A 16,544-nucleotide genomic window follows, 5' to 3' on the forward strand; every position below is an offset into this window, starting at 1 on the left:
GCACATTCATATGTTATCAAACACAACCTATTGTATCTAACATGAGTTCCTCTCTACATGTGTGCAAATCTTCCAACACTAATCGCCACTAAGAAGGAATAATATAAAATGCATCTTCAAATATTTGTGTGTGTGTGTGGAATTGTGTCTTTGAACCCAAATTGCTACCATCAACAACATGTAACCATCACCTACACTATATCAAAACATAAGTATGGTGTGACATCATATCTATTTGCATAATGTCAAAACACATGCAAACATGAAAATCATCATAGCATGACAAAAATCAATCTCCACATGTTGGAACAAAGATATAAATAAGATAATAGGGTAAGAGGAAACCCGTACCAAGAACCACATACCAACTATCAGCAATGCCATCAAGATAAATGTAGGATAGGATACCACTATGAGCCATCCAATGGTCCATTCTATGAGGAGAACTAGGGGATACTATCTTTGAAAGGTGTGGTCAATAGAGATAATCCCTACTAATGCCACAATATGTCACCATAGCTTCTTGAGTTTTCCATTCTTCTACTTAACACCACATTTATTGAGTTCCTCAACAGCGAGGTTGGTTCTCAAAAGGATGCACAAACATGTAAACACACAAGCATGGTTTCATCATACTTGTACAACAATAAAAATTCATTTTTCTAGTTAATTAATTAGTGTAAAAATAACTCCATTACATAACATAGGGCAATAATCACCATAAGTTTTCAAATAAATTGCCCAAACATCAATTGGAGTTACCCTTTCTAAGGTACAAACATAATTTATTTATAACTTCAAAATTAAAATAATCACAATACATCCAAATAAGTTCAATAGTGCATGGAAATAGACAACATGATCCATAATTAGACCCATAAATTACCCTAATTGGATATGCTAATAAAATGGTGTCTCAAATAATAGAGATCTGGACTTTGTTTCATCATACACAAGCATGGTTTCATCATACTTGTATCCAAATACACCATCTATAGATAGGTACTCAGTACCACAATCTCATGGGTACCCTTTTAGCTGAATTTACCCTATATTTAGGTGAATCTACCCTTGTATCATTCCTTGATCTAGTATGTCATTCCACCAATCAATAATTTTTCCATATTCTTGGGAGAATACACTATCCCTTAGGTGAATATGCCATATCCTTAAATGAATCCTCCTTGTCATCATCCTAAGTCCTCTTTTTGTTAAGTCTTATCCCTTCATCTTTAGGAAAATCCACCTATCCTTATGTGAATCTACTTTCTCTAAGTCCTCTTTTTGTTCAAGAAGACACACTCAAGCCTTCATCACATTCCATAAAAAGAAAATCATTATTCCATATAATTGGGAGGAAATGATATATTGCAAAGATTACTATGAAGGTCTAAAATAGTAAAAGAGATGAGACTAATCTTTTATTTCTACTTACAACAGTGAATTGGTTGAGATATACTCATTGACAAAGTGAATGACATGTATGAGAACAACATCAATAAAGGTAAAAAGGACAATAAATAGTAGTGATAGATGACAATGCATTGAATGTGCCAAGAAAAAGACAGTGGAAGCCATGGAGAAATCACTATCAAAACAAAGCCATTAAATAAAACTATGTTGGTGCAGCTTGAGAAGCATAGTAGAACAGTGAAAAAAGAACACTACTTGGTCCTTGAAAAGCATGTAGTCGCAATGATTGAAAACCACAATGACAACATAGAGGGCATGAATGTTTGGAGTATTTCCATTCTTAAGAATCTCATGATAGTCCATTATTAGGATAGGTGAAGTGCACTATGAAAGTGTCTTAAAAAGATAATATAGCCATAAGTGATAGTGTCAATGCTTTGAGTTCAAATCCTCATGAAATACAATCATGTTTATCTCAATGTCGGCCCTGAGACCCAAATTTCAACCACAAAATTGCATCTATAAACCAGATCTGGATTTTTATTGTTGATAATGCAACATTCTCAGTTAAGTTAAGTTATCCATATTATTTGATGTTACCAAATTTGTCCCTTCAACTTTGAAGATCCAATGTATACATGGTTTGTGGTCTCAACATATTGTGATAAACAAACAAGAGGAGGTATCATCCAGACACAAAATTTCCAGGCATTTCTCAAATGCATGTGAATTTTCTATTGAAGAAATAATAGTTTGTCTTGATCCAGTTTTGAATCCCCAATTGTGCTCATTCAAATATTCTAGGGCTCTTTCACCACCTGTACCAAATGCTATTATCAAGACTTACCCCCTTCACAATTTTTCTAGGATTACTAAATAGTCACACATTTCAAGATGGGGTATAGTCTTTGATTTTAGTGTGATGGATTTCTTTTTTCCTTGGTTGGTTGTTTTCCACCCTCATCTTTGTAAAACTGTCCTCAGGGTGTGGAGAGCTTCATTTCCAATATATCTATGTCATCAATGGTATCCATTTCCTAAAAATATCTTTTTTGGGTTGACTATTCATTCTTGCTCCCTTTCCTTTCCTATTGCTACTGTCAATTTGAAACGTTGGAGCTCATTCTCCCCTTTGGTGGAGGTATATCATTTGAAGCAACCATTGTTGGAAGGTAAGCTAAACATTATGATAGGGGTAAGCTAAACATTATGATAGATTACCCTGTTTCCCATTGATTGTTATATTTACAACTATGTAACTGGTAGCCCGTGTCTGATAAATATACAAACTAGTATGTATATTTATTGTATGATTAAGGGTGGTTTTTGTAAAAATCCTCGTTACTGTCGTGTCTAAATATTGTTAAGCATTTGGTTCAAAAACATTTTATTAACTTATTTCGAGCTTTGCATGTGTAGTGTCTATTGGGTCAAGGGTTTCATGATCCATAACTGTTGTATTTTGTTAATAAAGTTTCTCTCAACATTTGCCAGCATCCTCCCTACGTGTGCCAAAATAGGAGCTTTGGAACAAGGTATGGACATCCATCAAAGCTGTAGCGTCCTAAAATTGTGACACTTGCAATTTCGACTGCATTTGGGTCTTCACGATGGCGGCGCAACGTTGAACTTGAATGGAGACCCCGAAACCTGCTTGTGACATCAAAAACTGCATTTTTCTGTACCTTGGCATGATCCCTCCTTGCACCCTGCTGTCCCGGGAGGTGGGACCATGGTGCCCAGCGCCCTGGTCCCTGGCCCTATTTTGGGCCCGGTCTCCTTTTGGGCATCGGGTCTTGAAGTTTGCAAATTGGAAAATATTGTTTCTAGGTCGGCCTAAGGTCGGGAAAATCAGTCTCTCAACCCTAATTGACAAGTATATAAACTAATTTTCCTCTCCTAGAAAGGGAGGAAGGAAATAAGCAAGAGCAAGAGGCGGAAGCGATATTCAAACATTCAAACATTCAAGCATTCAAGTATTCCTTCAAGCAATTGAGCATTCTAAGTCTCTATTCAAGGCTAGGTGTTGCATTCAAGACAAGGATTCAACCATTGAAGAGGAGATCACTTACAACACATAACACATAACATACATTACACCTTCGCATGTAAGAATACAAACATTCTTACAACAAGGTATCAGTACTTGTTTACATTACAAACATTTACGTTTACAACATTCTCATTTCTTGGTTAATTCCAAAACCAGGGTTTGACCTAAAGGTAAACCCCTAATCCCTAACCCCCCAATCGTCCTCTCTTTTCTATGTGTAGGTTGCAGGTACGCGACTGTAATTGAAGATCTGGAATCCTTGTGCAGAGACGAACAGGTCCCCCTTCGTTTGGTGGATTTTTCGGAGGACCGTGTGCACGCCGGGCGCCATCGTCCCGTCAACTTTCGCTCAAACTTGCAGAACAGCACCGTCTCGACATTTTACTGCTAATTCCAGGTCCGCAGCTTCATCCCGTATCCCTATCTCTGTTTATAAGCGAATCTTTCTCACTTTACATGCATTCCTAGTTCAATCATTCTATCTATATTCTTTATAAAAGAGGGTATCCTTGATGTCTTAACCCTTGAAACTCATTTAGAATCCAATCCTGCATTGTGTGGGATTGGACCCCTCTTTTGAATGTAAAGTCTCTCCTAAGTGAAAACCATCAACCCTAGTGACCTCCCTTCTCCCTCCTTGGAGTTGGGGAGGGAGAACAACTAGGGTTCGATTTTTCCGCTTTACAAAAGCATAATCGAAGGGGGTTTTTTGTCAGAAATTAGTTGCAAATGCTCCAATAACAAAAATCGCAAAATGGGGCAGCATACACACGGCATGTGATTAATTCACAAAATGGATTAATTCACAAAAAAAAAACCAGTATCAATGTGATTGCGGAAAAAAATTAGTTGCCCTTACCTTGCTTGTGCAGAGATCACTTCGGCGGGGGGGGCAGGGAGGCAAGACAGTCACCGCTTGCTTCGAATTGCTTTCAAAATGAAAATGCGTTGTGTTTTTTTTTTTTAATAAAATGCCCGATCTCGTCGGAATTCCGACGAACACGGGCATTTTTTTTTTTAAAAATCAAATTTTCACACAATGCTCCTTGTCCGTCAGAAAGCTCCATCGGAATTTGACCCCAAATGTATTAGTGTGATAATTTACAGTTAGTAGTCATAGGAGTACTTAATGGTTTAGAATCCTCCATTCCAAATTTATTCAAGATTTCCTTTATGTACTTGGATTGATTAATGAAAATCTCATCTTTCATTTGCAATATTTGTAAACCTATAAAATACTTTATCTCTCCGATTAGTGACATCTCAAATTCTTTATACATTTCATTTCCAACGTTCTTGCATAAGGAGTCATTTCCATAAAATATGATATCATCAACAAATATGGTTGAGATCAGTATTCCATTATTCTCATCTTTCTTCATGTACATATTGTTGTTTTCACTTGTCCTTATAAAACCAATCTTGATTAAATAAGAGTGCAGTATTTCATACCATGCTCTAGGTGCTTGCTTCAGACCATATAAAGCTTTGTTCAGTTTGCATACCTGATCTTTACTCTTGTCTTCAACAAATCCTTCAGGTTGTTCAATGTAAACTTCTTCTTCTAGTATATCATTCAAAAATGCAGATTTAACATCCATTTGATATACCTTGAAATTTTTGAAAGCGGCATATGCCAACAATGTTCTTACTCCCTCAAGTCTAGCCACCAAAAGTCTCACCATAATATATTCCTTCTTCTTGAGCATAACCTATGCAAACTAGTCTTGCTTTGTTGCAAATGTCTTCACCTTTCTCATTCAGCTTGTTTCTAAAAATCCACTTGGTACCGATTACATTTTTGTCCTTCGGTCTTGGGATCAGTGTCCATGTGTCATTCTTTTTTATTTGATCAATCTCTTCTGTCATAGCATTTACCCAATCTTCACTGTTAAATGCCTCTTTCACTATTCTCGGTTCAAATTCAGATATTAGACATGTGTTCTGTCTCACTTTGTTCCTTGTCATCACTGGATCATCCTTATCTCCTATAATTTGACTTTCTGCATGATGTCTTCTAACATATTTGGCTAATATAGGCTCAGTATATTCTGTATGATCTTCTTCATCACTCGGTAACTGGACATTATCTTCATTTTCTTCAACAGCTTTCTCGATAGGCCTTCTCAGTTGAACATAAACGAATTCTTCATAATCTTCTAGTTCTTTGGAATTTCCTTCATCATTTCTTTCTGAAAATTCATCAATTTTCACATTTGCACTTTCTACTATTTTGTTAGATGATTTGATCAGACATTTAAATACTTTACTTCTAGAAGAATAACCAAGAAATGTTCCTTCTTCACTTTTCTGATCAATCTTTCCATTTCTATCATATTTGTGAACATAGCATCTACTTCCAAAGATTTTAAAATAACTTACATTAGGTTTCTTGTCATACCAGATCTCATATGGTGTCTTCATAGTTCCTTTCTTCAATTGAACTCGGTTCAGGGTATAGACTGCAGTGCTGATTGCTTCTCTCCAAAATGTTTGAGGTACCCTCTATTCTATCATCAGGGTTCTTGCACAATCCACAATTGATCTGTTTCTTCTCTTAGCTATCCCATTTTGTTGAGGTGTTCTCAGTGCAAATACTAGCCTCTTTATACCATGATCATTGTAGAATAAGTTAAATTCATCAGAAGTGAATTCTCCTCCTCTATCAGATCTAAGATATTTCAGTTGTCTTCCTGTTTCATTTTCAACTCTTGCCTTGTACCATTTAAACATTTGAAAAGCTTCTGATTTTTCTTTTAAAAACATGACTGACATCATCCTTGAGTAATCATCCACAAATAATATGAAATATTTATCACCATAATAACTTTGAACTTTCATAGGACCACAAAGATCAATATGTACTAGATCTAAAATTCCTTTTGAAGTGTAGGACTTACTTGTAAAGCTTGATCTTGTCATCTTACCCATCTGGCATCCTCGGCACATAGCATTCTCTGGTTTCTCAAGACTCGGTAGACCTCTTACTTGGTGCTTCTTACTTATTTTGATCAGATTATCAAAATTTACATGACAAAACCTTTTATGTCATAACCAGGTATCATCTATCTTTGCATAAAGACACTTGTTCCTAGTTGAGTCAAGATGAAATGTATTACCTTTTGGCTATGTCCTAGTAGCAGCTAACTTTCCATGCTTGTCATGAACTTTGATAATTCCTTTCTGAAACTCTATTCGGTATCATGTATTGTTTAGTTGTGCTACACTCAACAAATTGTATTTCAAACCCTCAACCTAGTATACATCATCACATTTAGCATTGTCAAGAAGTGTTATAGATCCTTCACCTTTCACAAGACATGGTGCATCATTACCAAATCTTACATAGCCTCCATCATAGTATTCTAATTTAACAAACTTGTGTTTATCACCTGTCATATGATGTGAGCATCCACTATCTATGATCCAAGAATCATTATTATTTATGTGAGATATTAGGGCTTTTTCTTCATACCTTTCTTCATCAGATCCATCCTTAATAGCCACATAAACAACTTCCTCAGTATCAGTTTTATCAGATTTATCATCGTTGGATTCCTCATCTACTATTAGACATGTCTTTCTATCTCTCCTTCTAAAGTCTCGGTGTCCTCTGTATTGGTTGTCTTTCTGCCTATTATCTCGGTATTCTCTCTTTTCACTAGATTCTTTGTCAAGGCAGTTAGAAGCCATATGTCCTATCTTATCACAATTGAAACATTTTAAAGGTAGCTTCCCTTTATACTTACCTTTTCCTCTCGGTAACCTTCTGGCTAATAATGCTTCAAACTCTTCTTGCTTCTTGATTTTCTCATACAGTTTGTGCACTTTTTCCATGTTCTTGTGAAATCTTTCACTTGCTCCACTGTGATCTCCTTCAGAGTGCTTACTCATTCTATCATTGTAATCATCAGATTCACCAATATGAAAAGAATTGAATGCAGAGTCTACTTTATTTACCGAAGACTCACTATTATCAAAATTACTTAACTCAAATGCATGTAGCTTACCAATAGTAGCATCCAAAGAAACTGGCATGTTAGGTATAGACCTCAATTCATTGATTGCAGAGACTCGAATAGCATGGGCTGGTAGAAGGGTTCTCAACAACTTACTTGTTATATCATTTTCTTCAATAGTTCCACATGCTCCTTTAATTTGATTGACAATCTCCTTTAGTCTTGTACTGTATTGGGTTATGTTCTCACCTTCATTCATCCTCATGGATTCAAGTTGTCCTCTTAGACTATCTACTTTTGCTCTTTGAACATGTTCATCACCTCCATACACAGATATGAGCTTAGTCCACATTGCTTTTGCATCATTATAGCCTTCTAGATCTTTAAACTCTGAGTCGGTCAATGCTGATGTAATTTCAATCATAGCTTGAATATGTTCTTGCTTTGCCTTTATCTCTTCCAAGGTCATAGGGTTGGTGCTCGGTGCAATGTAATCATTCTCCAGATAATATGTTGCATATTCTCCAATTCCTGATAAATGCAACTTCATCCTTTTCTACCATGTGGAGAAAATTGACTTGTTCAGCTTCAGTGCATCCCTTTTATACATCTTTGGATCTTTGCCTCAAGTACCTTTAAACTTTTCTTCCGGAGTCCAAAGCTCTGATACCAATTGATAGTTCTGATAATTAATGTAAGTATAGATGCCAATAGCTAACAAGATGAGGGGGGGGGGCTGAATCATACAAACTTAAACTTCCATAAAAACATTAGATTCAACCTCGGTAACTTATACTTCAGCAATATAACCAAAACTGCCAAACATGCAAACTTATAAACATATAATCATCATAACACTTATAACACCAGATTTAACATGGAAACCCAAATAGGGAAAAACCACTGTGGGATTTCAGACCCACTAAGAAATATACTTTTCTAGAGTATGCTCAATTAAACGCAAATCCTGTTAAAGATTACAAACACATTGCTAGATGTGACCTGGTTAAGGGATTTCCCTCAGATCTATTAGGATCTTCACTTTGTTAGAAGTGACCTTGTCAAAGGATTTCAAACACTCATTTAGAATGTTACCTTGCTAGAGGGTTTACATATAAGACTGTTAAGTCCACTCGATTAAGAGATTTTCTATCACTTACAAAATAACAGTAATAAACATCTATCTGCAACTTCACAACTAAAATGCTAAAGCAGATTCTTATTTTCTCAAAACAATCTAGTCATAGGACTTATCTTGTCCCTCTGCTAGGCTATCTACTCTATTATTCAAACAGGTCTTCAAGATTTTGTGCTCAGTAATCACTATGTAGCATCCCTGTGCATACACTTGCCCGCATACATTGTCTATTAACAATTCCTTATTTATAAACAATTGCTAACCGCTCAATCTCCTTGATCACATTTCCCATGATCAATCTTAGCCATCAGATCTTCAAACTTGACCAGGTTCAATGTATCCTTCAATCTGAAAACGTTTTACCTTACCTCAGGACTTGCAGTCCTTTCTTGGAACTTGCACAAGGTTATTACGGTTCAATCTGGATTGTAGATCTTCCTGCCAATTTTCCTTTGCCATAGATCCATAACAAACTTCATGCACGGCATACCAATCATTTATACATCTCCAGCTAATAATTGTCCTTCATTAAATAATGCTTTTATCCATCCCATGCGCACTGTCATAACTCGGTTGCAACTCAGTAGATACTAAACTTTTCTTGGTAGACATTCCGCCTTCATTAACCGATATCGATAACCTTAGGGTTTACCGACTAGGTTCCTTAGGGTTTACCGACTAGGTTCTTTGCTCGGTGACATAGTATAGTATAAACCTTACAATCAACAACATATGTAGGACATCAAAACAATCTAAACATCATGATCTCATCATTGTCTAACTCGGTAATAGTTTCCCATTGAATAACGTATCCCTCCCTTTATTCATCACATTCTCTCTGTGTCTTTTACCGACATCTTAATTCTCTTCTAATCAATCTTCTCAAGATATGGCAACATCATACTGAATCAGATAATGAATCTCTTGACATCAATGACAAAATAATGTTGTAAAGATAGTTCTCATCCTTCTTCAGATAAATCAATAATCTTCAACAACCTTCTCAATATCCTTACTGAATATCAACAATCTCCTGATATTGAAATGCAAGCAATCTTTCTTACTGTAATGCCAACAATGAGCACTCAGTGTGCTTTACCTTTATGTAGGTTTTCTTGGATTATAGTATCGTGGTTCTAGGATAGGTTATTAGAAGTGATAAATTTGTGTGGCACCATGGAATCAATAAGAATATATCAATTGAATGACAAAGAGTTAATTTCACGTAATGTACCCTATCCTTATTATGTTGTCAATCTTGGCATATTTTGGGATGTCGTGGAATAAATGGGATGACAAGAAAGAGAGAAATATAAAAAGAATATGGAAACAAAAGATAATATCTAGAAGGATTCTCTTCATATAAGGTTCACCAGAATATATGATATTTTGGATCTACTCACCCCTAAATTGAATAGGTGGACAAAAAATGAAACATGCACCACACTCTTATTGATGGCATGGATTGAACTACTCTTGCTCTTTTGGGAAAATCCAACTAAGTAATGAAGAATCTAATTCACCACTCTCTTCACATGGAAAGAGTATTTCATAAATTGAAATAATATTATCAATTAAAGTAGGAGTCACATTAGTTTCAATCACCTCTCAAGAAAGGAGTTCTTAGTGATGGACTATGGTTTTGATTTGTTGGGTTTAATGTTGAATGATTGGTAGGATTATGTGTTGTCTTGTTATTCATCAATGTTATTATTATAATTTTGGTGTTATTTATCTTGCATAAGATGCTCCTCATATCCATCTTCATTTGTTATCTTCTCATATTTTTTGAATAATAGAATGATTCTCTTGAAATTCATTTAAAACTACTATAATCTAGTCTTCCTTAATCCCTCAACACATACATTGTGTGAAACGATGTGTGAGAAATCAAAAAAATTAGAGAGAATGTAGTTTTGGCATGTTCATGTGATTGATTTCTTTGTTTAAGTTACTATGCTTGCTTAGTGGATGGTTGGCAAATAAAATTTAGTTAATTCCTTGTGATGATCTCATGGGATTATATCTTCTTTTTTGTTCTCTTGAAATTTCAGAGAGATTTTTAATTAATGTATTAACCTTATTTTGCATGTAGAAAAGTGCCTATTCCCCTTTTTCTTTGCATTATTTTTTTTTAAGTAAAATGTGAACTAATTAATTATGTGCAAGTAATTATTTCTATGACTTCGCTTGCAACCTATGCTATATTTTAGTGTTTTTAATGCACTAAGTAAAATTTTCAAAGAAACCTATAATATACTTGCACAAAACTAATTTAAACTAATTTAAACTAATTTAAATCTAACTCTACCTATGGAAGAAATTTTTTAACCTTAAACAATAATAAAAATGTATAGATTGGGAGAAAATTAAAGTGATCTAACTACTACCAAAGTAAATAAATATTCTTTTAAAACTAAAGAAGTTGTATGAAGATTTGAAGCTTGTTTGTAGTCACTATGATTAGAGTGCTTAGAGGATCTAGCTTGATTTATAATTTCTTATCCTTTTTTAACTTTGGGGTACTCCATTTGATAAAAATAGAAGATTTGGATGGGGATGTATTTGGAAGTAAATATTTAGAAGTTTCTTATATTGTTGGTGATTCTACAATAATGTGTTATACTTTTTGCCAAACCTGATATTGAAATCAATATTTTGCACTGGATCTTCACTTTCTAACACTTATAGCGGCTAAACCATTAAGAATTTGAAGATGAATCAAACTACTGAGTTGTGAGATTTTTTATGTAGATTCTAAATATTTTTTTTTAAATGAGAAATAAATTGTCCATATTTTTACATAACTTTTCATAACTTTTTTTTGTCATCAACACTTTTCAAAATGGCATTTATGTCATCATGCATTACATTTTTATAGACATAATAAAATTACACTTTTTAAAAAATAGATTTGTCACACCAATATCTAGTGTATGGATATTTTTTCATAATTTTTGTTGTATATACTTTTTTAGTTAATGTTTGAAGTCAAAGTAATTGTAATTTAGATTGAGGTGCATGTTGTCATGTGTAACTTTTTTGTATGCATATTTGAACTAACTTATTTTTGTGATGAAATGATGATATCAATACCTAGAAAAAATATATTTTATAATTATTTTTCTCTATTTTCCTATTTTTCCACCTATGTGAAACAAAGACCTTAATGGTCGATGAAAAAACTACAGTCGCAAGATAAAAAATAAATATATTAATGAAATTAAATATATTCAAAATTATACTTTTTGGAAAGTTAATGATAAGGACTACACACTTACAAAAAATAACTTCTAAATGAATTAATTTGATCCCCCAAAAGGTAAAGTAAAAGTGGGTGTTTGTTAGCATTTTGATAGATGCAAAGGAGACCTCGTTGCAAGTATAGCTTTAGACAAGAGGGGTCCTATCCAAGGGGGTTTGGCCTAAGAGGGTTTGATCTAACCCTCTTCAATTAATTCCTTCATATGAGACTTCTCAAGGCTTAAATTATTATATTTTTAAAAAATATGTGATTTCGAGCAAACATCAGGATGTCCCAAGTTTGTAACCCATTATTATGGGACTACCCTTGTGTGGGTGAAGCTAGAACCCAACTATGAGGATTTGTGTATAGTATTTTATATGTTATCTTGCAATCTTCTAAAGGTGACCATGTTCCTAAAGGAAGGGGTATAAGCTTCTAGTAAATATTTGCAGAGACAAGTTTAATCCAATTCCTTATGAAGAGAATAACTTCTTCAAAATTGCTCAAATATTATATGATAAAATACTTCTTTTGATGAATGAGGGAATGATGGATTAAATAGGAAAAGAGGAGAGCAAATCAAGAGGAATAATCTAGATAAAAAATTTGCAATTGATGATAACATTGAAAGATATAATGAGTAAATGGCATTCATAAATTATAGGAGTTGAGAAAATACAACACCACAGGAGCCTGAAGATCTTTTGCAAGCCGAATAACCTGTTACAAGGAGAAGCAATGAAGCAAAATCTGAAGAACATACAAAACACAGAGAATATGCTCAAAAAGAGAGAGCTCAATATTCACAAAAATATGTAATGTGATTCTTACAATGAAAAGAAAGAACTCAACCTTTAATAGGTCAAGAAACCCTAAAAAGGGAAAACCTAGGTTTGCACATAATAATTAATTAAAATAATTAATTATATGCACCTAAAGTTAGCTTAAATGTAAAAGAGATAAAGGGAACTTAAATAATTAAACAAAGAATGTTTAATTAATCAAGTAAATACCCGAATACTCTAACATAAATTTAAAAAAATGATGATAAAAAAGGGAACTAGAAGAAAAAATTCAAAACTAAGAGACTCGTATGCTTTCCAACACTGATAAGATAACCCATATTAGAATGTGGGTTACCTATTTTACCAAGGTAAGTTGTCTAAGTAGCCTAATAGCTTAACATGGGTCACCCAAGTGATTATAAGGTCTCTTAGGTGCCCAACTAGCTAAAGATATGAGATCTTAGCTTTAAAAGAGGAAAAGGAAAAACTAGATGAAAGGGTGGTCGACAAGGATGGAAGAAACACAAATGAGGGGATTAAGGTACTAAGAAGACTTTCGTCAAGATAGAAAAAATTGTGAGGAGGAATGAGCATGCCACATGGGTTGTTCAAGTTGGACATCCAACATCACCATTAGACTCATATGGAGGCCCATATAATTTTGTATGCTTATTAACTCCCCATGCCTTGGGCTTGCCTTCTGTTACTATTGTCTAAATTGTGATCATTACGTGGAACCAGTTTATGAAATGGAAATCTATTTGATTTTTTTGCGTTTTCAAGTCCAAACATGCATGCCAGTCTTATGTTTTCAACAATGTCTTTGTCTCTTTGTATAAAGGGGTGGGCCTCAAGGTCCCACATTATTGAGTGATGTTGTTGATCACCATGGGATGCACAATGGGATCATGGTAGCATAGCTGAGAGAGTGTGTAGGGATCGTCTCATCTCTTCTCAATTCCTTTATCTTGAATTATTATCATTATTGTCATATTTGTTAAAGTTGCACTATATGGTTATTGGTGAAATTTTGTCAAAGCATAGAAGAGTGATAATTGTATGCTTCATCATTTTGTATTGGAATGTTCAATCCATCCATGTTTAGGACGCAACCTCTTCTTTCCGACCGTGTAAATCTTGTGATTTAATGAGAAATCAAATCTTGTTTTCAAACATAATACCACTATTTTATGTGTATCCTAACATGTAATTGTGAAGTAAAAGTGAATAATTCATCATGCTATGTCATTTTTTAGACATGTTGTGAATGTATGAAAATCATTAATGATAATTTTTATCTTGAATTTGGAAAATGCACATCTGTAAGTCTCGTTGATGCATTTTGAGTTGATGAATGCTTGCATGTGCATAGTGCACTTTTTTTGGAAAAATGAATGTTTTTTGTCAGTTTTAAATGTGTCACAATATGGATTAATCTCTTTTAATTTGGTCATTTCAATCCATTATATAGTAGCTTATAAATCAATAAAGATGGCATTCATACATAAGCTACTTTAGGCTTGCCTAGGTCTAGACCTTCACTCATTTTGGGGTTTGTGCCTTGTTGATGGCTTGCTTGTGAGGATTTTTGGTGTTGTGAATCCATCCTTGGGCTTTTTTTGAGGATTTAAATATGTTGGAGATGAACTTTAGTATGGGCTCTAGTTCTTTCCATTCTTTCCTACCATTGTTGTCAATGTTGTGAGAGTTAAGAACTTTATTGTCAATTGTAAAGGGGTTCTATCCCCTCCATTTCTCATCATGCGGGCATCATTCCATGAATTTTGTGTATGCCTTCCACATGTGATATTATATTGTTCTCTACATCGACCTTGTGTCATCATGCACTATATGGTGTCACCATATATATTGGCCATAATGTTTTTCAATTTTAACTTCACATACATTTGAGTGCGAGGTTGTGACATGCTTATTACAATTTTAACAGAAACAAATTATTGTCTATATTTTGTTTGCTAATGTCCTAATATATAAATTGAAACATTGTAATCTTACTAAATTAATTATATTCAATATAGAACATAAACATCATCATTTATGAAATTCATAAAAAAAACTAAACTAATAAACTAACAAGAAGATGGGTGGTAATTAACCTCCACGTGAAACCTTCTTATTACAATTTACCCATAGAAACTTGATCTAAAAATGAGAGCACATTAATGAGGATTTGCCAAATCATTTATTTCAACAAATGTCCTTCCTTTGATAGTTTATTTTTAATCACTAAAAGTAAAAGTTTATCAAGTCACACTCAAAGTTGGTGATTAGGGAACATGTCAAAAGTGTCAACTAGTGGGATATTTATCATGATATTCCAAAGATTAACCATGAGATTTCAAGAAAGTAACTGTTAAATAATATTTTCTAAATTATAGTCAAGAACATGTGAGCATTAAAAGAGTATATGTCAACTTTACCTCTCCATAAATTAAACAAATCTTATATAAAATAATAAAAAAATACTATTACACTGCACTTTGAGTTGTACTAAATACAAGTTGTCTCTCAAAGTAAAGTTAGTGTAATGATTATTTTAAGAAAAACTTAGCAATTATAGTTAATTACCGATAAAATAAGTTGTCAATCTAAAATGTCCAATGAACATTTAACGTAGTGTGCTATAAGCTTGATGAAAAGCTGGCAATCACCAAAGTATCATTTACCTCTTTAACTTTCACCAGAAGCAAAGGTCGAAATAGTGAATTAAAATACTTACAGAGAAAAATTTCATTGAAATACTATTGTTACTCAAGATTTTATATGTAATACAGATAGCTGTAGGCAATGGTTCACACTTATCTAGCCAAGATAAAAAGATATTTATAACAATGTTTATCACTGAACAAGGAAATCAATCATGAAGTATTTTCTATTCTTATTTCATTTTGAAAAAATTCTTCAATACAACTTATAACTAGACATGGAGTATAACTCCACAAATAAGTGGGGCAAATGGAAGAAAAAACTGAATATCAGAGAATGTGGGACAATAAATACTGATTGGTCTGTTGGGAAAAAAACAGAGGCATTTATTCATGTCTGTCGAAAATTTTATAGTCTATTATATCAGACAATCTGTTATAATCTATTATATGTTTTTAGATCTATGAAATTATTCCTAACTGTGCTTCTAATAAGAATCGTCCAATGATTCATACAATAATCATTGAGGGATCTGATGTATTTTGTTCTACTGTGGAAAAAACAGAGGCACTTAGACACCCCTGTTGAGCATCTCCAGGTAGCGCTTGAAAGAACTCTGCTTCTGAAATCGCATCTGGGCATGAAATCTTTTGATAAAAATGTCAGCCAGATCATCAATTTCATCTTCCAGCTCTGCCAAATCAGTACAGGTAGAAAGCCGACCATCAAGCATAGAAGAAATGGAGTTTCTTGGCGACTCAAACAGGGTATGTGACAGATTATCAAGCTCAGCTGGTTCATACTTTGCTTCAGCAGCAGAAGGAGCACAAACAGCAAGCGCCATATTATCATTGTTCTCCTCTTTCTCAGCATGAAACAAAACATTCATCTTATAACAGATTGCCTTGAATATCTTCTTATTCTTGACAAGCCCAAGAGTAACCAGTTTTGACTTCACTACATCAGTTGCTCTCTCTTTCAGAGCAGTCGACTTGGTTTTCACAACACCTCTCACTACAGACCAAACTTGCTTGACAAAATTTGTAGAAGCCTCCATCTTCATCATTCTTGCCTCAACTTCTTTCAATCCTGGAAGTAAAAAGCCAAATTCTTGCCTCCAACTTCTTTCAATCTTGGAAGTAAACAAAGCAAAAGACTTGAGTTCACGAAAGAAGAATGGTTCTCCTAGGCTCTATACATAGCCTTCCAAGGTAGAATAAAGCCACTTCTAGTTAGAAGGTGTGTGGGAAACTGTCGATTTGTGGTTGGAGAAAAAGAATTT

The 16,544-nt window shown here is 34.1% G+C and overlaps 1 protein-coding gene across 1 annotated transcript; it reads right to left on the reverse strand.

Annotated features, from left to right (window-relative positions):
• Positions 1 to 15,749: 15,749 nt before the first annotated feature.
• LOC131054859 (uncharacterized) lies at positions 15,750 to 16,319 on the reverse strand. Its single transcript, XM_057989483.2, has one exon. The coding sequence runs from the start codon at positions 16,317 to 16,319 to the stop codon at positions 15,834 to 15,836; it is 486 nt and encodes a 161-aa protein (XP_057845466.2). The 3' UTR covers positions 15,750 to 15,833.
• Positions 16,320 to 16,544: the final 225 nt, after the last annotated feature.

This window comes from Cryptomeria japonica, chromosome 9 (assembly GCF_030272615.1).
Source record: "Cryptomeria japonica chromosome 9, Sugi_1.0, whole genome shotgun sequence".
NCBI lineage: Eukaryota > Viridiplantae > Streptophyta > Pinopsida > Cupressales > Cupressaceae > Cryptomeria > Cryptomeria japonica.